A 23137-nucleotide genomic window follows, 5' to 3' on the forward strand; every position below is an offset into this window, starting at 1 on the left:
GAATGGCTTGTATATGCATTCTTAGGATATTTCTAGTCCTCTTTCTGTCATAGAAATATAATGAATGTTGTTTTTAGTGGCTGGTGGAGACCAAACCTGAGCTACAAACTCTAGTTTTATGAGATGTTCACTGAACTGATATTTCTGATTTCATATTTTATAGAACTTTTATATATTTTCTCGATTCTTTGAGGGTATTTTAATTTTTTTCTCAAGCTTGATATTACTTGCTTGGTTTATCTTTACCTCACTCTGCAGGAATGCATTGTTTCTACTTACTGCTGCTTTAATGAGGCTGCATTCCTCTACCTGAATGCGCTATCACTACTCTCATACATGCCGTTAAGTTCTCAGTGGGATCTGAGTGCAGTAAAAGCCATCCTGACTAAAGCCCATAAAGGCCTGGAGCTTGCACAACTGAACAAAAACAGAAAACAATGCAAACGGTTTAAATTTACCACCTCCACATGTCACTGAGTCAGTCCGGTTCTTTAATACAGCAAAGCAGTCAGTTCTTGTGCTGTTTGAAACACAAGAGACAAATAATCCAGGTTAATTTCTCGAAATAAGTTACTTCAGATTTCATTCTTTAAACAGAATAAAAAGTATTATGATGCCATTAGCCTTTTTTTTCCAGTTGATCAGAGCCTATCTGAGTATTTTGTACACAACTTTACCCCTTCAGACAGAACTGATTTAGAATAAATGAATCTGAGCTGCATGGAAAGCAGTAACATCCCCCATCTGTTGGACTTACTAATATTTACCAGTAACCATTCCTAAGATGAGGACTTCAAAAAAGACTATATCCCAACTTGGAAAACCAAGAAAAGAAAAACCCATACAGACACACCCACTGGCTTGTTTTCAGTACTTGTTGTTTGTGATGTTTGTGGTGGAGAATGCTGCCTGGTGTCAGTGAATGCATCACCACACGCTTTCATGAACGCACCCTGAGTCCTAACTCCTTCCCCAACAAATCTCAAATTAGGGCCTGATGCGAGGCACCTGTGGCTTCTCTCTCTGGTGTTTATGGTATGTAGCTGAAATGCATAATTTAACATACCCAAAACAACCTTATACACATTCATGTTTATTTCACTGCCTTTTGTTTTAGCTTTGATCTTTATGTTAGTCAAACAAATTGTACTATATGTGGAATCCCAGAGTGGTTGAGATCTGTGAGCCTGTGTGTTGACACCCATATTTGTTTGGATTGTGCTGGATCCTGGCTAATGCCTTCAAAGATTCACTTGTTTTATATTTATTTTATTATAAAACCAACTCTTTGTTTTTGTTTGGAGTTAGTTTTATCTCTGTCAGGAAGTTAGCCCTCGTCGCTGAGGCCTCCCACACTTACAGTAAAGCTACTGGGCCCAGAGTGTAGACTGCACCATCTTGTATAGGAGCTCAGGTGAGTAGTTGGTAGCACTCCTCAGTGCCCTCTGTTTGTTTTAATATATAATTTCTAAGTGTGTGAGTGTGTATCAGTTTGTTGGAAGACATAATTACACACTAAGCAATGTATAGTACAATATTCTTTTTTTTCTGCTTAATCTAAAAAGAAAAATACTTACTGTACCTTTTTTTTTTTTTTTTTTAAAAAGTAATGCATTACTTTTTTTTTTTTTAAAAAGTAATGCATTACTTTTTTTTTAAAAAAAGTAATGCATTACTTTTTTTTTTTTAAAAAGTAATGCATTACTTTTTTTTTTAAAAAAAGTAATGCATTACTTTTTTTTTTTAAAAAGTAATGCATTACTTTTTTTTTTTTAAAAAGTAATGCATTACTTACTGTACCTTTTTTTAAAAAAAAGTAATGCATTACTTCTTTTTTTTTTAAAAGGAACAGTAAGTAATGCATTACTTTTTCTTTTTTTTTTAAAAGTAAAGTAATGCATTACTTTCTATGAGTAATGACCCGGGCACTGTGTATTGGATAAAACGTGGTGATGAGTATAGATGTACCATGCTTGCGTTGACTATTAGAGAGTGATGTTATGTCGCAGTGGTCCTGCGCCACATGCTCCTGCGACATCTCCGAAAAAATATTAAGAAACATTGTTATATTCACTCTCCCAGTCTGCAAAACACAGAGACTGAATACAATTCCCATGACAATTCCAACAAGGGTAAAAAGCTGGTCTGCTTTTTCACGACTACGATGGACTCTGTGTTTTTTAACTGTTTGTAAAACACTCTGTGTTCCTCTCTTTAAAGTTTGGGTTCACTACCCTAATGTTCTAATCTCATGCCAATGTCCCTGACCACCATGAAAAACTGAAAAGGAATGTCAGCCAAGGGAACCCCACAGTGTCCGAAGCTGAGAGTTCAGGATCTATCTCTTCTATGCCCCTTGGCGCTTTGCCACCCGGCTGAAAGAAAAACTACAGTCTCTGAGGTTTATCCTGACTAAAAAGGTTTCATTATGAGCCGGGTGTCAGCAGATCTCTGCTGGCATGGAAACTTGTCTTTATTTACCACCACAGGCAGAAAACAAAGTGATCATGTTCTTGAGTAAAAACACCTCGAGGGCTTAAAAATGGGCCTAATATCAAGTTTATGTGTGCTACCGTCACACAAACCCTTCAGAGAACTGAGGCGGTATCATCCAGAAGCAGATGTTCACTCCGTCATCTTCAGCCTTAGATCTTTTTTCTTTTTTTCGGATCATCTTTCCTCTTGTCAGTTTGTTTCCACAGTTTAATCATCTGAAGAATCTGAAACCCGATGCCTCCACAGATATTCACAGCTGTACAATGAGTTGCTGTGGCTGTGAGGATTTACACGTTATTTCTGCAGCTTGTGCAAGGATTCATGTGGGTCAGTGCGATGTAAATTTTGTGCATAGGAAATGTAGCTATTTCTGGACTAATTCTGGAACAGTCAACTCCGGGTTCTCTCAGGCAACTCATTGCTGCTCCCAGTCCAACAAGACTTGCTTGTTAGATTCATCGTTGATCTAAATTTGCTGTAGGTGTGAATGATTCTGTCTCTCTGTTAGTCTTGTGATAGACTGGCGACTTGTCCACGTTTGTGGGTGGATGGCTACAACATCCAGAAATCTATGCACTCAAACCTCCCAGCACATTTTTTAGTGGGTGTTGATTGTTTTGTTTGTAAAATTTTTGACTGCAACTGGAAAATAAAAGAAAAATTGAACCGACTAAAGTCAAAAAGGCCTCATGTGTTGAATTTACAACCTGAAAAATATGACGTCTCACTTATATGAAATCCAGTGCTTCCTGATTGCTGTTCTCAAATTACTTATGATTGAATTCCTGCGTTAAACTCGTCTGTCAAGGAGAGGTTGATAGGTTTTTTGGTGTCAGGTGGGGAGATCTCAGATTCGCTGCCTAGCCCTGAGTGGGAGGTGATGAGAGCAGCTCTGGCACCGGATAGCAGAGAGGTAGGAACATATTCTGGGTCGCAGGTTAACACTCCCTGAGCTGGCACGATCCCTGCAACTATTGGATCAACACATCTCTCCAGTTCTCTCAGAAAGCAGAGAGTTGGCAGATCTGGTTGATCGAAATGTTATTTTATTCCGAGGACCTGGAGATTTAATCCTGCTTCTGCCAAAATAAGCAGATTTTTATCTCACAGCCCAAAAAATCTGCAGGATTTGTAGCACTTTTTGAAAAAATAACTAATTGCTTTGGCAGAGCAAGCTGTATTATATTATTTATGTTAGAAATGACTATTTTGTTCATCTGCTTCTGAAATGTTAAACATTTACCCTGCTTTCAGTCAATCATGTTCAATTAAGAGAGGTCGATAAGGGTATACAGCTCTGCTTGTATCTTGGTTGCCTGCTGCTAGTTCGCTTTGACAAATATGCTGTCTAGAAAAGCCGAGTAACATTAGACAAACACAAAAACTTACATTTGTTACAATTAAATATTAAGACCTGAGAGGGACACACATTACAGGAGATTTTCAGGAGAAATTGCAGGTTTTATTGTGGAAATTCAGAATGGGTAGACACACTGTTGCCATTAAATGTGGACGTTCATAATGAAAATCTTAAAAGAGTAAGCCAACAAGCCATGAGTTTACCTTTGCAAATCCAGCTGTTAGAACTGCTTCTGATACTGAATCCAGGTGTGACATCTGAAAGATATTTTACCTCTAGAGTGTAAATCTAAATGGACCAGTGGCAGGTCGATACCTGGCAGAACCAGATAACCTTCAGAAATACAAAACGGCACAGCTCAGATTTGTTTGCTTTGAGCTGAAAGTGAACCAACACAGAGAGAGGGCTGTGTCTCTGCTGATGGATGGAAGTGTTTGTTCTCCAGCGAGGAAGGTGGAGGCGATAAAACACAGCTGCCTGTGTCTGTGAGCGGCTTTGTACAATATTATCTATAAGATCTTCAGCTGTACACTTCCAGCGTGGTATGCTGATGGTAAATTTTGATTTAATAATGTAAATATCAGTCTGATTTTAAAAAAATGCACAAGAAGTAATATCACCAATTTACATGTGCAATCTAGTCCATATTAATCATAAAATAGATTTAGATTTTTATTGAAATTTATATTTTTGCATGACTTATTGTGTATGAAAAACAATCAGTTAGGAGATATACATAGATATATAGGAATGGACAACCTCTCCTGAGGTGATCCACTTTTAAATACCTGCAATACAAGCTTCCAAAATATGTTTAACAGAAAAATGTGAGCTGCTTTGCTTCTTTTGTGGTCCCCCTGTGTAGACGACAAAGATGATGATGTTCTCAGACTTGAATTACACTCCATGGCCTGTTCATTAGACACACCTTTTGATAGTACTAGGCCGGAACCCCTTGTTCCTTCAGAACTGCCTTAATTCTTTGTGGCACAAATTCAGCAAGGTGCTGGAAATGTTCCTCAGAGATTTTGGTCTATTTTGATATGATAGCATAGCACTTTGCTGCCGATTTGATGCACATCCATGATGTTAATCTCCCATTCCATCACATACCAAAGGCGCTCTATTAGGTTGAAACCACACCCCCGGTGGTCTGAACTGTTGATACAAGGCAGGGTGCATCCAGGCTTTCATGTTGTTTACACCAAATTCTGACTCTACCATCTGAATGTTGCTGCAGAAATTGAAATGTCATCAATCCACTGAGTTTTTCTCCAGTCTTCTATTAGCCAGTTTTGGTGAGCCTCTAACTCTAGCCTTAGATTCCTGTTCTTACCTGACATGTGTGGAACCTGGTGTGGTCTTCTGCCGCTGTAGCCTGGACCTGGTGTGGTCTTCTGCTGCTGTAGCATGCACCTGGTCTGGTCTTCTGCTGCTGTAGCCTGGACCTGGTCTGGTCTTCTGCTGCTGTAGCATGCACCTGGTGTGGTCTTCTGCTGCTGTAGCATGCACCTGGTGTGGTCTTGTGCCGCTGTAGCATGCACCTGGTGTGGTCTTGTGCCGCTGTAGCATGCACCTGGTGTGGTCTTGTGCCGCTGTAGCCTGCACCTGTTTTGGTCTTGTCCCGCTGTAGCCTGGAGCTGTTCTGGTCTTCTGCCGCTGTAGCCTGAACCTGGTCTGGTCTTGTGCCGCTGTAGCATGCGTCTGGTCTGGTCTGGTCTGGTCTTGTGCCGCTGTAGCATGCGTCTGGTCTGGTCTGGTCTTCTGCTGCTGTAGCATGCACCTGTTCTGGTCTTGTGCCGCTGTAGCCTGCACCTGTTCTGGTCTTGTGCCGCTGTAGCATGCGTCTGGTCTGGTCTGGTCTTGTGCCGCTGTAGCATGCGTCGCGTCTGGTCTGGTCTTGTGCCGCTGTAGCATGCGTCGCGTCTGGTCTGGTCTTGTGCCGCTGTAGCATGCGTCGCGTCTGGTCTGGTCTTGTGCCGCTGTAGCATGCGTCGCGTCTGGTCTGGTCTTGTGCCGCTGTAGCATGCGTCGCGTCTGGTCTGGTCTTGTGCCGCTGTAGCATGCGTCGCGTCTGGTCTGGTCTTGTGCCGCTGTAGCATGCGTCGCGTCTGGTCTGGTCTTGTGCCGCTGTAGCATGCGTCGCGTCTGGTCTGGTCTTGTGCCGCTGTAGCATGCGTCGCGTCTGGTCTGGTCTGGTCTTCTGCTGCTGTAGCATGCAACATGTGTGTTCAGAGATGTTCTTCTGCATCTTCTTCATTCTTATGAGTGTTCGCGCTACTGTTCCCTTACTATTGGCTTGACGCAGTCTGGCCATTCTCCTCTGCCATCGAGACCCATCCAGAGGTGGTTGTGTGATCAGATCAGCAGTTTCTGAAATACTCAGACCAGCCTTTCTGGCACCAACAACCATTCCTAAGTCTCTTAAATCATGTTTCAACCACAATTTTTGCTCTGCTTGAACTTCAATTGTTGATTTTTGTCTGTCCGCTTGTATAAAGCTATTGAGTTGCTGGCATGTGATTGGCAGATTTACATATCGGCATTAACAACAATTTCTAAAGTGTTTAACAGTTTCGGCTGGTGATTGTACTTATTACAGCTCAAGCTAAGCTGTTTTCCTAATGCTCCTCCTTCTGATAGTGGAATTTTCACGGCATATCAGTCTTAAAGCACTTATTAAAATGTTGGATAATTGAAATAGCAAAGAGAGATGTGATAAATGTGGCAATCAACTGTCACATGAATGCTATTCTCATAATGTTTGTTGGAGAAAGTCTATTTTACTGTGGAGAACAAATGTCTGACTCACAGCTGGATGTCCCCACTCGTGTAAATCATCCACATGAGCTTCATTTACTTCTACAGAAACCACAAAAGTTCAGCCCTGGCATCCTGCTGTGAAACGAAACGCTTCGGGCCTCATGCAAGTCTTTTTTTTTTTCTCTTTCTCCAGCAATGAAACGGGAAAGATTAGAAATCTACCAACATGCTGCTCCACCGCAGGGAGAATTAATCTACAGCTCTTACCACAGAACATCACTTCAGAGTCCAACACTAACATGCTTGTAGAGAGAACATGAATTCTGACTGAAACTGATGGGGAAATTCACTGCGTCATGTTGAGAAACACTCGAACACTTCACCACAGTTTATTAATGGCTCCACTTCTTCCATTAAGCTCTTGTGTTGAATCAGTTCCACAGCAACAGTTGGACTAAAACATTCTTTGGATGTAAATTATACGCTCAGAGTTCTAATAAACATAATATATAAAAGATGAATGTAACCACTCTAATGCCACAGATTGTTTGAAGTCTGTTATGAAGTTTTGAGATTTTACCTTCATCTGTTTAGCGTCTAGAGACTGAATGTAATGAATGAAGCCTGTTTCCCTCCTACAGTAACAACTTTATTGGCTACAATGGACCAATGAGGTTGGTTTCAGTAAACCTTGAAACTACCCAATGAGACCTTAAACTATACTGAATGTAAAAGACGCACCCCACAACTCCCTGTGTTGGCACGAGTGTCAGTTTAAAAGATTGAGTCATCACCTTAACTTGAAGCACAAACAAAATCCAAATAGATGAATTGTTAAAATAAGAAAATAAAAATAAAAAATTGAGATGTAATCTTGCTTTTTTCCCTCTCATACCCTAAAAAACTAGGGCTTCCTGTACTGAATTAGACTTTTTGAAAAAAGAATTAAAACTAATTAAAGCACATTAATCATAGAGCTGTTGGGTGGCTGTAGCTCAGGTAGAGCAGGTCATCCACTGATCGGAAGGTTGGTGGTTCGATTCCTGGCTTCCCCTAGTCTACAAGCCAAATATCCTTGGGCAAGATACTAACCCCAAATTGCTCTCCGATGCATCCATCGGAGTATGAATGTGTGTGAATGTTAGCTCTGAAGCACTTAGAAAGATGTGCTTGTGCGAATGGGTGAAAGCGCTTTGAGTGCTCAGATGAGTAGAAAAGCGCTTTATAAGAACCAGTCCATTTGCCATAAAGTGGAAAACGATCCATAGAGGCTCAAATTTTGTACTGGGCATTTTAAAATGGCACAGTGTACAGAGAAAGACTCTTTGAGGCAGCTTCAGGTGGCAGTCATGAGTGCAGTTTTTAGCACTTGGAGGATTTAGTATTTGGAGCCAGTTTACTGAGAGCATTAATCAAGGTTAATGAAGCACTGTCTTCTCATGCATTTCTTATGGAGACCAGAGGATGTACACACAGTTTCTCAAAGAAAAAAAAAAACTGGCCTTTTTCCTTCTTTAAATTTTTTTTCAAGGCTTTGGGTTTCAAGTCTCAGTAGACGTAAGTTGGCAAAAAACTGATCTGTTTCTTGGGGGGGTTGTTTTGTTTTACAGTGTGCGAGTGTCAAGTTTGTTCAGGTCAGTCACTTCTCTGCTCAGTTTTATGAGCTTGAGCACGAAGGGGGCCGCCACACCACGAATTCCCTTCCCAGAATGCCCTTTTGTTTGACGTGCCACTGAGTAAGATCTGCTTGAGCTGGTAACCGTAGCAACAGCGGTGTGTTGTAAATGTGTGAGGGTTTTGAAGAAGTGGGCGAAGACCAAAACGCGGAGTTTGTTTGTCTGAGTGTGAAGGGCACACGGCTACGAGTTCAGCCAGAGTGGACGTCGCAGTCCAGACGAAGGTTGCAATGGCATCATTATTTCCAGAAGTGGAACGGTTTTTTCCATTCAAGGGAAAAATGATTCTTTCTGTATTTTCTCTAATCGTGTCTTTCGCACTGTTAATTACACAATCTTGTGGCACTGTTTCTTCTGTAGCATTAAACCAATATTTAAATGAGCGCAGTAGATTTAAATCTGCAACGATTTAAAATTCCTTAAAGTATTGACAGTATATGTTAAGGTTCATGAAACCTCTGTATCCTGTCAGCAATGAACAGTAGTTTGAGAAAACTTTTTCCTGAGTAAAGGACTTTTTAATTAAAAAGGCTTTTTTAAATTTTTTTATTGCTGAGTTGAAAGTACACTTGGAACAATCAGCTGTATAGCTGTCTGCAACTGAGTGTCTCATCTTTCTTGCCATCCACATTCATCTCATCGCTCGTAGTGATTCTCCTTTAAGGATCATGGATACATGTTGAAATGAAAGAGTAGGCACATGTAGTTTACACACAAACTTTGTGGCACAAAAGTTTTTCTTTTTTATCCCGTGTGGCTGCTTTTACAATCAGAATTATGATCTGAATTCACTGCTGTGCCAAACACATTTTGCTTTTCCAAGATCATAAATTCTCTATAGGCTCTTTATGTATTAAATTCTATTTGTTATTTTAGGTATTACATTATTTGTGGTATACAGAATGAAAATGTCTAAGAAAGGCCAGGCAGGGAGGGGTGGGGGGGGATAGATGATGTATTAAAAGTATAGAGTACGAACAGAAATGCACAATATTTTGTCAACTGCCGCACCTGTAAGACAAAGAAACATACAGCACCTAGAATACAAAAATTAGAAAATGCACAGGCACATAAGTTAAGTTCTTGTCGTGTGTGTGTGTGTGTGTGTGTCTTGATCTCAAAATGTACTTGAAAATGAGGGAGGAAAGCCACAATGACGCCCCCCCAGGAGCCAGAGGCAGAAGAGATGTCTCCAGGAGAACCAGGCCATCCAGGGCCTCTAAGAGTACTGAAGACCTGAAGCCGCACACCTTGGTGATATCTGTGCACCCATCCCAGCAGGAGGAGGAGCAGGTCAACGACCATGCCTGAACATCCAGCCACACACCCCAGAACCAACAAGCACCCACATCTCAGGGAGGGGCAGCAGCGTCCAACAGGGAGGGTGGAGAGTTTGAACCTCCCCCTCCATGACAATCTCCCACAGGGGCCAAGGCTCAGCAAGCCCCAGGCCCAGCCGTTCACTCACACACACACACACACACACTCAGGCCACTCACCTACACCAGGTATTTTGTAGAGGGCGCTGCAGTCGTGGCAGTTACACATTTCAACTTTTTTCTCAAAATAAATTTTTGACTTTAATCTCAAAATTTCAACTTTAGTCTTGAAATGACGAACAAATTATTTTCTTTTTCTTAAAGTGGCCCTAATACTCTGTACCTGTGAGACCAGGGAGCTGCAACTTAGAGGATCATAACAGTCATGGTTAACACATTGACAGCTTTCAGTGTCGACTTAAATTAACAGACAATAAACCACCCGTGGTATTTAAAAGGTGGATGTTCCCCATTCCTCAGACTCTACCATGACCCCTCCAGAGGTCCTGTGACTGTGAAGAACTGATCCACTCCTGGGCGGGAATCCACATCGGTTCCAAGATGAATCGTCTGAAGCCAAAACACTTTTTCTTTTTTCCCCCCTACATTGTAAAGAAGTTTATTTCTGCAGTGAAGTTGGACATTTTAAAACTAGAGTTTATTGAGATTGACTCTTTTTTTGGAGTTGGCCTCAAGTGGCAGCTCATGAAACTGCAACACTGCAAGTTACCTCTTTGTAATACCAGAGAATATCACATTTTGTGCACGCCATCCAGCCTCCTCACCTTTCTGCAGAATAGAGTTTCCTGCTTCAGTGCTGGTGGACCAAAGTCACTAGAACATTCAAGTATAGTATGTAAACCAAACAAAACTCCTTGCATCCATAGGATAAGCTGTATTTCTCTCCAATATCAGTACTTTTGTGTATATTTTTTATTATATTCCATGTTTTCTTCTGTGCTAAAGTGCTGTTAGGGCATTTGGAGGGGGGTTGAAATGTTGGGGAGGAGTTGAGGATGTTTCAGTAGTGAATATTTTGGGGGGGCTGATGGTGGGGTGTTGAGGGTATCATCTTTCATACCCCCTCGGGGGAGACCACATGACCCAGAATAACAGGGAAAGGCAGCGAAGAAAGAGACGAAAAAGAGAGATGTTGGGCCCTGCTGCTCTGAGCTCTTCAATGAAAACCACATGTAGGACAGAGGGAGGGGGTGAGGTGTGTGTGTGTGGGAGGGGGGGGAGTGTAATGACTAAAAACCCAGCCTCTGAGAAAGAGAGAGATAGAGGAGGGAGTCCCTCTGAGCTTTGCTGACATTCCCAACCAGCACTGCAGGGGAGAGCACTGTGGTGAGACTTACAACAATAAGACAGTGTGTGTGTGAAGAGTCTTTAACAGTGTATCACACACGCTCTCTCACTCATTCTGAGCTCTGGGCTTTGATACGGCTGCAGGACAGACAGCTGCCTTCACTGTCGATTTGGAACAAGAGGAGAAAGCTAATCTCAGCGGCCGGTGTGGTCTGTTTTATTTCCACCGCAGGGAGAAAAGATTTCCAAGCAGCAGAAGAAGAAAAGAAGCGAAAGCATGTCCAACGCTCTGGTGAGGAGAAACTCCAGCAAGCAGGGTTTACAGAACCTGATGAGGTATGTGGTCGATCCGTTTTTCCGTTCGTGTTGCTGGTTCATGTTTGTTTCACAGAGAAAGAATCGGGTTAATATTTAAACGCCACACAAACACACACTCGCATTTCACTCACTTCTTTTTTTGCTTCAATAAACAGGACGTGAGGTTTTCCCCTAAAGCTCTGGAGCATGACTGAAGGGGAAACCTCAGTGTTTCATATCAGCACATCAAGATAAAGTGTGTGTTTGTGCTGTAAACATAATGGGAACAGTGGGATTACTGGGAGTGTTTTGGGTCATGCAGGGTTTTGGGGGGATTTAGGGATTTTGAATCGCCTTACTTCCTTTCGGTGTACCTAAAAAGAACAAAGGAATCATATTAAAATCTACTTTGTACTCTATTATTTTCTATTAAAAACACACTTAAAAGGAAATGTAAGACTGTAAAGTGAGGTTTGAGGCGAGCCCCACGCCCAGGGAAGTGGTGTCAGTGACCAGTGTCAGAGTTGAAAGGTCACCTGACTCGTCTTTTGTTTTCTGGGCTCGTGCGGGTGGCAGCACGTCCTGTCTATTGGGAAGGATTTTGTTTTTCATCCTGTGTGAGGTTCCAGTGCGACTGTGGTTTCTAACAGAGATGATAACGCACGCTCACATGCTGAGGTACTCGCGCGGTAGAGGGAGGATGTTTTATCTGTTTTATCCCTCGTAGACATAAATTATTGGCTGACTTGGCTTTCAGGTTTGCCACATCTGTACAGATGAGTTTTAAAACAGACTGTTTGAGTTAAATAGGAGGTAACATCCTTCAGAGCAGTCGGTGCACCACGGAAGCTGCGAGGGAAACCAAAGTAGCTCAGTCCATGGAGGTATCCCCGTAAGCAAATTTGAGATCCAGGTCTTTCATGCTATGTTTTATATTCACGTTGTTTTAATCTAGGTCATTTCAGAGTAACCTGTAAGCATGTGTGACTCTTAACTTTGAGACTGTGTCACTCTGGGATAACAGAGTGCCCAACTAATGAATTTCCAGTGGAGATTTATGCATGTTGCATCTTTTTGGGTCCACTGTCTGGATTGGGTTTACAATCCTTGCATGTATTGATGACTGTCCTCAAGTCTCTAGTGTTTGAACTCCACCTGTGAACGCTGGAGTTTGAGTTGGTGTTTCTGTGTTGTAAAAGTCCCAGTTGTGTTTGTTGAAGTTGTGTAAGGAAATGCATCATATGCTTGACAAATGTCTGAACTCATCTCTCTATTTGGAGACTTTCCATCGACTCAAAGTTTCTCCAGAGAACTGATGCGTGTATTTGTCATAGACTGTCCTGACATTACGGAGTAATTCACTTACGAGCGTTCGTGGTGTCTCGGCGACTCTAGAGGTGTCGTAATGAGGCGGCTCAGAGTAAACCTCTGAGTCACAGTGAGAACGGTATTCAGGCTTTGTTTATGCACAGATAACAGCTGGAGGAGGCAGTGTGTCACTGTGATTCAGTCCACTTAGCAGATGTCCTCAGTCTGGGGAGCTGACAGAAGCAATGACGTAATACCAGAAAGACTGCACAGCTCAAAACTGAAGGTGCGGTGATCAGTGTTGGTCAAGTTACTTGAAAAAAGTAATCAGTAACTAATTACTGATTACTTCCCCCAAAAAGTAATCCCGTTACTTTACTTATTCTCAAAAGTAATTAATTACTTAGTTACTTAGTTACTTTTTAAAAACACGATTTACAACCTGAACAGGTGATAAAGTGATAGATCTTTCAGCCCAATTCTACTTTTTCTACATAATCATCATACAAAATGTAATCAAATGGAAAAGTCTCTTTTTAAAACTTGTTTTATTAGTTTTAATCTTTTAACTTTATGCATCAAGCAAAAATTTAATTATCTGCAACATTCTCTGACTTGAAGAAATTTGTTTAATATTTAAACCTATTTTCTGCACATTCCAGCACATAAAATAAATATTTTTTGTGTTTACACTCAGTCTTTCAAATAGATGCAAGTAAAACACAGCAGAAAATAAATAAAGTCAAAGACTAGCGGTCCTGTTGCTCTATTTTCACCTGTAAAGCAGGAGTAGGGTAGGCGGAGGTTTACCCTGGTGCAGGTGTGCAGCGGTCAGTGGAAGAATCCGCGAGTTTCTCTGTGAGTTTCCCATTACGTCGTAGCTACTCGGTGCTTGTTTGGAAGTTTAGGGGTTTTTTGCTGTAAAAAGAAGTTTTCTTCCCACGCACAACGGACACTAATGTTTTTGTCACTTTTTATGGAATCAAACTCAAAGTAAGGTCAGTACTTCCACGCTTTAAACGCTGCACGCTCATACTCTCTCTGCACTCGATATATGATCCATTGTTGATCTGCACACAGCTGTTGTCACGAACGTCGCACTCGCTTACGTCACTGTCATGAGACATTCTCGCAAAAAAATCACGGTTTTAGTAACGCAGTAACGCAGCGTTCCTACGGGAAAGTAAATTTGAGTTTTTACACCAGTGTCTTCCTCCAGATACAAATGTGTTCTCCTATTATTTGATCTATAATCATTTCAGAGATTCCCATGTATGTTTTAGGAATTTATTAACATTCGAGTGACTTAAAGTGAGTCGATTTATTCATGGAAAACATTAACCGATTAGCTTAGATCAACTTAACATTCGTTGGCAACAATCTGAATCAATCTTTTGTTTTGTAGATGGGTAACACTCACAGACTGTATATAAAAGATGGATGCAGAACATGACATCAGCCGTTGTTTTGTGGAGTCGTTTTTAACTTGAGCATCTTGGTCACATTAAAAATGGGATGGATGTGACGAGCAAAGTGCGCGACTGAGAAAATGAACGCACTCCACACTGATTGGCTGACTCACCGGTCATTGGCCAATGAGCTTACTCGTGATAATCTTTTTGACTGTGATCGCAAATTTCATAACAAATTTATTATCAAATAACTTAAATTGGAAGTATTTATTGACGACAGTTTATTCATGAACTTCAGTACAATCAGAAGAGTCGCCCCCTCTGCTCATTAAAGATAAATCAAAGTTATTCCCTTTTAAAATCTGATAGCAACATCTTTTGTACAGCCTGTGTGTGCACCTTCAGTCAGCACAGGGGTGGAGCGTTTGTTTATGCAAACATTTTACTTTTGTGCCCTCTTAAAATTCTCTTACACAGAAGAATCTAAAAACATGAAACTTCTGGGACGGTTTATTCAAATATCTGGCATGCACAATTTGGAAACTGATGTTAAATTGCCAAGAATGAAGCAACCAGGCCTCCCTCCATCCATTTTCTTAACCTTCTGTCCAACTCAGGATTACTTGGGCATGAGCTATCTCATAACAAGGAATATCTTTATAGTGTTTTTCCATGTTTGTTATATAAAGATAAGCTTAAAATGTTTAAGTTTAAAACAAAAAAAAAAGTCTTTGTATGCATAGAAACATAACTGAAACTCAATCAAAAGCAGTGACATCACCCAGACCAATCAGAAATGCAAGCTCTGCAGAGACTTCTCCATAATGTCCCTTTTCAGTGGCATAACACTGGATGTGTGTGATCAGAAGAACTCAAAGAAAAGGTTTAATCTTAAAAATACCCGTGTAAGCACGTAACTTAGCTTAAAGGACAACCGATCGGCGTGAGGGGAAAACATTGTCGATGCCACGCGAGCAAACCTCTGAAATATTTGAGCTTTTCTCCTCCACCTGAGCAGGATTGGTGTATCTGACACACTGACAGTGTTTACTAGATACAAATATTATTTCACGATAGATCTCAACAGGAACAAACACAGAATATGTCGTCAGTGTGAGCTCGAATCATTGCATCGGGTCGAGGCAGGCAGTTGATCTGTTTTTAATCAGCTCTGCGTGGGAGACAAACGCCGCCCTCCTCCTGCCAGCTTGGTGGGGCCTGGCTCAGCCCGCAGCAGTGATGTCACCCAGGAGGCATACCTGCCTCAAAACAGCCCGAGCGCTGCGACCTCTGACCTTCGAATCCCCCACACATGGGAGGGTTTCCTGAGTGTTTATGGTGCAGGGAGATAGAGCGAAGAATGTTTGGGGGGAGTTGGAGTGGCGTAAGCTGCTGAGTGATGGGGGCCCTGAACTCTCCCTCCCTCTGCAGGTTGTCCTCATTAAAGGGATGGAGGGAACGTAAACACAGCGGGGCTTCCTGTTTCCAGGGGTCGTATCTCTGAGAACAGACGACAGGTTTTTATCTCTCTCCCTTCAGTAAACATCAAATGATAGCCTAAAAACCCAGGAACCAAAAACGTTCCTGCTATCGTCCCTCACACATACACAACATCTGTTTTTTCAGCTTATAAACTGCACCCATTATTGTGGATTTAAATTTGTTAGGAGCCATTTGTAGCATCACCTAGGTTTTAGTTCCCTTGGATGTTCAATATATCAATGCCGTCTTTTGACGAGAACTATACCTGGAAGTAGCAGAGAGTTGTGTGGGTTAATCCAGTCACAGCCTTAAAACACCCCGAAACTTCCTTTTACATCTAAATTTAGTTGGAAAAGAAAAAAAAGTGGAAAGTACCGTTTTTAGATTATTACAGACTTGAAGTTTAGATACTCTGTTGGTCTAAAAGTTGAGTTATCAGAGTATGTGTGTCAAGGGTGTAAGTTAGAAGGAAACAGAAAGACATGTAAAATCTGGTTAAAATAATAAAATATATATTTTATTTACAGCATAAAAATGTATCCTGATCAGGGGCAAGAATAATTAAAAGAAAAGGTCGATTCCGCAGTTCGCAAGCAGTCAGCCATCCTAATGTACCAGGCACGATCTGATATCCTCGTGTTGGTGTTGTTCCCAGATCATCATACTAAAGGTTGTTCCAGGATCAACATTGCAAGTGACCAATCAGAATGTTGTGATGTCATACTTTTGCGACTTCGGGAAAAACCGGCGTAAAACAAAAAACTGTACTTAAGCTGCGAGAAACCGCCTTTGTCCGCCGATCAACGGACCCTAACCCTGACCCTAACCCTGACCCTTTAATAAACGCTAAGCAGAATTGATATTGTCCTTGCAACATTGGAATTTCATAAATGCACGAATGGGTTGGTGCGCAAAAGAATAACGTCACAATAATGTGATTGGTCACTTGCAATGTTGAACCTGGAACAACATTTTCATGATGATCTGGGAACAACACCAACACGACGATATCAGATCATCCAATGTACCAGAGGTGTCTTTATACATTTTTACAACGGGACTCCAAACTCCGCCCGCCGCTGCTCCGGGCCTGAAGGGTTTTACCTGGCATCTTGCTGCCACCTGGACGAAGTCTGCCATCCATGGACCAAAGGCCCTCTCCCCTTCTCCTGCAACTGCAGCCGTGCCCTGCCGCCAGTTACCGCTCTGTGGCTCACGCTACCTTCGGCTGCGTCCTTTCGCACAGACACCTCCTGTGGCTGCGCCTGCCGCCACCTACTCCATGGCTCTCTCTTCTCCTCTGCGACCTGCCAGGCCCTCTTATTGGCCGCTGCCAACAAGGGAGGCCTGATTGATTGCTGTCCCCTGTACCCTCCAGGTGTGTCTAATTAGGGAAAGCAGGGGGCGGAGTCTCCATATAAGATCGGAGATCCAATAAATACAATGCAACACTAAAATATACTCAACATTAAAACATAGCAAAGCATTCAACACTAGATAAGAAATCCTTCTTCCCCGGATGACGTGTATTATTTATATTATTGTCATGTATTATTGTAAGGTCTTAACCTCACAGTATAAAGCCCTTTGAAGTAACTGTTGTTGTGATTTGGTGCTACATGCCAGTGGATGGTGAACTTTTACACGTGGAGCCATGGGCAGTAAAATAAGTTCTCGGTCACACATGTATGCAGTAAAAACATCACATGTGTTAAATTTCGTGTTAAATTCCATGGAAAATTTCCATTTAAGGTAGAAACAGAGAATAACCTTTTAACTTCTCCGGATAAATCTTGTGATTTTGAGACATGAATCACTCAAGTAATTTGAACTTTGTTAAAAGTCCACCCTGACATTTTCACATGGCAACAGCTTTCCCAGCTTCTCTGTTCTCAGGTCACTCACCTCTCCGCCTTTGCTTTTTTGTTGTCTGCCTCTTTAATGTAAAATAAAGGTTTGGATGCAATCGGATACACAGTTTGTTTGTTTGTTTAGGGATAGATGGTCTTGCTGGGTTCCGGATTTGTTTGGATTCTCATGGAGCGATCACACAAGATTCTGTTTTCCTCTTTTGCTGCGTCCCTGTGTTCTTTTCATTTTCCATTGATCCACATTTATAGAATAGTTTGAGGTCTGTAATGACAAAATTTTGCTTGAAGTTACTTTTTTGGGTTACATTTTACTGGCAGGAGCTTTCTCACTCGCCCTCTCCGTTAAAGCCTGTGTGCAAACAAACCTGCAGGATTCCCAGACTTCGGACATAAGTGGTCTGTTTGTGCTCTGCATGGGGGGGTTTGGACACCCAGAGATCCAGCCATAACATGGTGATTACTGTCTCTGGGGATGTTGCTGGAGTTCTAATCGAGACTATTTGTGTCTGACTGCAGGATGATTTGTTCCACTTTTTTACTGCAATGCAGAAATATATCTAATTATCTTTTTGCTTTATTTTCAGTTGGCATTTATTCTGTCATCACCAGAGATGGGCAGTAACGCGTTACAAGTAACGTTACAAGTAACGCGTTACTGTAATCTGATTACTTTTTTCAAGTACCGAGTAAAGTAAGGGATTACTATTGCAAAAACGGTAATTAGATTACCGTTACTTTCCCGTAGGAACGCTGCGTTACTGCGTTACTAAAACCGTGATTTTTTGCGAGAATGTCTCATGACAGTGACGTAAGCGAGTGCGACGTTCGTGACAACAGCTGTGTGCAGATCAACAATGGATCATATATCGAGTGCAGAGAGAGTATGAGCGTGCAGCGTTTAAAGCGTGGAAGTACTGACCTTACTTTGAGTTTGATTCCATAAAAAGTGACAAAAACATTAGTGTCCGTTGTGCGTGGGAAGAAAACTTCTTTTTACAACAAAAACAACCCTAAACAAGCACCGAGTAGCTACGACGTAATGGGAAACTCACAGAGAAACTCGCGGATTCTTCCACTGACCGCTGCACACCTGCACCAGGGTAAACCTCCGCCTACCCCACTCCTGCTTTACAGGTGAAAATAGAGCAACAGGACCGCTAGTCTTTGACTTTATTTATTTTCTGCTGTGTTTTACTTGCATCTATTTGAAAGACTGAGTGTAAACACACAAACAATATTTTATTTTATGTGCTGGAATGTGCAGAAAATAGGTTTAAATATTAAACTAATTTCTTCCAGTCAGAGAATGTTGCAGATAATTAAATTTTTGCTTGATGCATAAAGTTAAAAGATTAAAACTAATAAAACAAGTTTTAAAAAGAGACTTTTCCATTTGATTACATTTTGTATGATGATTATGCAGAAAAAGTAGAATTGGGCTGAAAGATCTATCACTTTATCACCTGTTCAGGTTGTAAATCGTGTTTTTAAAAAGTAACTAAGTAACTAAGTAATTAATTACTTTTGAAAATAAGTAAACATCAGTAAAGTAACGGGATTACTTTTTTGAGGAAGTAATCAGTAATTAGTTACTGATTACTTTTTTCAAGTAACTTGACCAACACTGGTCATCACTAACTAAGAAACTATTTAAAATGCCTGAAACAAAGAAGAGAGAAAGCACTTACCTTACAAAACACTGTGCAGAATCTCAGGTATTCAGAAGTGCTTTTGAAGCTGCCGGTCTGTCTGTAGATTTCTTCATATTTGAAATAATCATTTGGTGTCTTTGACTGAACCTTTTCTGAATGAAAAGATACCAGAATAGAGCTGAGGACATTTGAATCACTTGAATCAGGACATGGCGGCTCTGTTTCTAGTTCGAAAGAGATCTGGCAGCTCGAGCCTGTTTAATATTCTCCTCCAGGGACAGTGAGTGTCATAGGTTTATTGATTCAAGAGCCCCAGGCTGGAACGGAAATATTTAGGCACATTTTCCTTGTCAAAAATGTTTGAGCCGTTGTCAGGGTGAGGAACAAGAGGCACATGTGCTTCAGATGCTGGAATCCTCCATTTAAATGCACAAAGAAGCATAAAGTTTATTTCCTTGGTTTCCTCTCTTTCCCTGGACACAGTTCTAGAAATAAATTCAGTACAACCCGTTTTATGGGTACCAGGTAATGATGCAAGGTTTTGGAAGGGAATTAATACAAATAACACACTACAGAGTCTACTGGCATGCTATGGCCCCTGTAGTTGGCCATAGCAGTGATCTAAGCAAAACATCAAGGTAACATTCTGATGTTGAACTGGGGCGATGATTACTGTGTTTGCATGCTATAAATTTAGTGCAGCTGTGGCTTATGGTTTGCAGGATTTAGGTCCTGATTTAAGCACCGATTTAATGGTAAAATTAAGAATTTAATGATGTTGCTGGATGAAAAAATAAGAGGATCACCAGAGATCACCAGTTTATCCAAAGTTGAATGTGAATGCATAAAAGTTTTAGGGCAAACTGGTAACTGTTGTTCATCTCTGAGAGCCCTTTAATGTATATAATTCAGTTCCTAGTCGCTGAAGACTTATTATGACATTTGCCAATATGTTGGCTTCTCACCTCCTGATGCAGGAAAAAGTTTGGATCATCACATCAATTTTATTGTTTGGAGAAAATAAAAAATTAATTCTTGTTGGAGTTCTTGCACTCGGAATGTAAAGTGGTGGATTGTAAAGCAGATGGCCGGCTGTAATATTGTTGAGGCTTTAATTAAACACTTGTTTCGTTAAAGTCACAATATTGTTTAAAATTGTCCATCAAGCTCAACTTCTTCTTTGCGTTTTAACTGACATTTATTTCGGACAGGAGGATTCTTCGACATGCTTTAACATGTAATGATGTCCAACCACGGCCGATACAATGCCGTCAGAACTAAAAAGAAATACAAACTTAAATGAATATTCTTAATAAAGCCCTTAAGCATTATATATATAACAAAACATTCCAACAAAACGATCAATAAAATACACATTACACCTCACACGGTAATTGCACTCGAATATCACGCAACACTAGCGTATTTACATACAACGATAATAAACAAAAGAAAACATTGGCCTCATTGGCCTCACTCAAAGGGAATAAAACTTTAATCCTTAAGTCGTGGGGAGGTCCAAAAAAGGCACTCTTTTATTTATCTTACTGTAGACGTGCAAACCTCGTAGCTCGTCTCTCAATTAGCTTGCTGAGTGCGACAGCCAAAAAATACCCTCTTAGCAACAACAGACGGAACTATAGAAAAGGTTCCTATCTAATTGCACAATTAGCACAAATAACACATTTAAACATATAAATCTAATGAACAAAACGTGAATTACTATTTATTTATTTATTATTTCTTAATATTTCAACTACTAATTGTTTCAACCTTACATATCTAATAAAATGAACTTAAATGCGAGAGTTGCCTATGACGGCAGCTACACAGCTGAAACTGGATTACTGTTGTGCCCCAAGGCTCTGTGCTGGGACCGCTATCAGTTTCAGTGTTGGGGTCGTTAATCAAAAAGTGTTACGCATTAATCAGTACATTAATAAGTAATGCAGTACACCAAAGAAAGTACTTTGTTACCTTATTTCCTTGTTTCTCTTTAAAATGACCTGAAATGTCACATAATAACCAGTTAACAATAAACACCTGTGGGTACGGTTCCACTCACAACTCTTCCCTAATGAGTAAACAGAATATCTTTCTTTGAAGGCACAAAGCAAAGTTAAAAATCAACACCAAGCAATTCCTGCAGTAATCACATTACAGGTACAATCCGTAGTATAAACGGAGTGTTCCAGTGTTGATGTTAAATGTGTTGAAAATATGAATTTTAAGCAATCAGTTTTAATAAAACAGAAATGTTTAACATGATGTCAGTGAATTTGGAGTCGACTTAGAGAAAACGTCACGTAGATGCAAACGTTAGTTAAGCCAGATGTCACTGTTATATTTGGTTTTAGTCCACAGTTGCGCAAACTTGGGCTTGTTTTTCACTAGTAGTCCATTTCTCAGACCTCTGAATGAATACATCATCTCTAAAATCATCTGTTTTCTTTCCTATGAAACCGTTGATTGCCCAACCAAAGAATTTGTTCTGACACGAGCACATTGGCTAAGTGACTGTGACACCGTAGCATTAGCGCCCTGTCTCTTGCATAGAAACAAAGGGAAAAGAACACTGATACGTATTTATTGTAAAGATAAATTCTAAACTCTTTTATCACCACTTTTCTAATATATTTGATACTTATGTTTGAAATAACGATTTGCTTGATTGATACAATTTCATGCATATCATATATATATATATTTTTTATTATTAGTGTATCTATTAGTGTCATCTTGTCTGTATGCATGCACAGAGTATGTAATGCTGATGTCCTGGAGTTTGCTAACCTCGTTAGGACTTCCCTGATGAAACAAATATTTGAAGGTCAGGTTAAGCTGTAGAGGTGGGAATCACCATACAACGCACGATACGATATTATCACAATACTTAACGCACGATATGATATGATTGCAATTTTTTAAAAATATTTTGCGATATTCAGATTCTGTACATAAAGGTAAACTTTATCAATATTCATTTTATCTAATAACAAAGTCTCACACTCAGTCTTTCTCTCATTTCAGTTTTATTGTTGACAAACTGAACGGTTTGTATTACAGTCTAGTCCAACTTAACTGAACGCAAATTAAAATAAGTAAACTGTCATGTTTATTGCTGCCAAAAAAAAGTTAAACACATTTGGACAGTGAAGGAATGTCAGGATTCTTGCTCAGAAAAAGGATCGACATGCTCTGAAGTCAGAGCACAAAAACCTTTTTTGTAACAAAATATCGATTTCTGCTGTCCCTGTATCCATACATTATTAGCAAACAAAATATCACGATGCTACACAGTATCGATTTTTTCCCCCACCCCTATTAAGCTGCAGAATCTGTGCTGAGAGGTTTTCTGTGTGACATACAATCATTATTTTGGACAACACTGTTTGTTTGTTTGTTTTTTATAAATGTACTGAAACATTTTTAAGAACCGGTATAAGGGTTGAGCTATAAATGCAGACTTGGCAATAATTTCAGGGGTTAAATCATCACACAGTGGAACCCCGACTTACGAAATTAATTTGTTCCCGAGGGAACGAATTAATCGAAGCACCCATCGCGCCTTTTGAGTGAACGATAGGCTATAGGCTAATTGCTAACTGCAACAACAATACGTCGTTCAAGTGGAACAGCGAAGCGCAAGTACGAAAGCCAAGGGGGTTGTCACATGATTCGGAAGGCATTGTGGGCATTGTAGACATTCTGGGCTCAGCCAATCAGAGCCAGCGGATTTCTTTACGCGGGCATTTTGCCGTAACACGGGCAGAAATATTGCAGTTAAATACCTTCGTAACTTGAATTTTTCGTTAAATGGGGCTTTCGTAAGTCGGGGTTCCACTGTATTTAAATATCTGGGGCCTCAAATATAAATAACCTGTGTTTGGACAGATGGGGGATATTTCTTCATAAATTCTGTGAAGATGAATAACACTTTGACCCTGTGGTTCTGTGATGCTCGGCTGCTTCTTCACAGCTCGTCTGGTGACTCCCATAACTTTTTTTTTTTTTTCAAATAGGAAAATGGAAATCTTTTCTGTTGTAATTGATCCGCTGTCCTGACTTGTTTCAACACAGCCATGACCTCATCTTGCAAACGTCTTCCCATCATCCGCGCCTGTCCCACGAAGCCTGGCACTCTTTCAGCCTGAGAGCGAACCGTGTTATTATGTCACTGAAGCCAGTCAGCC

At 40.7% G+C, this 23137-nt stretch overlaps 1 protein-coding gene across 6 annotated transcripts in view; it reads left to right on the top strand.

Annotated features, from left to right (window-relative positions):
- Window positions 1-1016: 1016 nt before the first annotated feature.
- Window positions 1017-23137, top strand: part of lsp1a (lymphocyte specific protein 1 a) — a 57104-nt gene continuing 34983 nt past the window's right edge. The window contains exons 1-3 of one of the 6 annotated variants that reach the window (XM_085168750.1): window positions 1017-1035; window positions 1324-1414; window positions 11155-11258. In XM_085168750.1, the coding sequence (XP_085024876.1) occupies window positions 11200-11258 (59 nt within the window). In that variant the 5' untranslated portion in view covers window positions 1017-1035; window positions 1324-1414; window positions 11155-11199. The other 5 variants (XM_085168749.1, XM_085168751.1, XM_085168753.1 and 2 more) reach the window with 5 other exon arrangements.

This window comes from Neolamprologus multifasciatus, chromosome 7 (genome assembly GCF_963576455.1).
Source record: "Neolamprologus multifasciatus chromosome 7, fNeoMul1.2, whole genome shotgun sequence".
NCBI lineage: Eukaryota > Metazoa > Chordata > Actinopteri > Cichliformes > Cichlidae > Neolamprologus > Neolamprologus multifasciatus.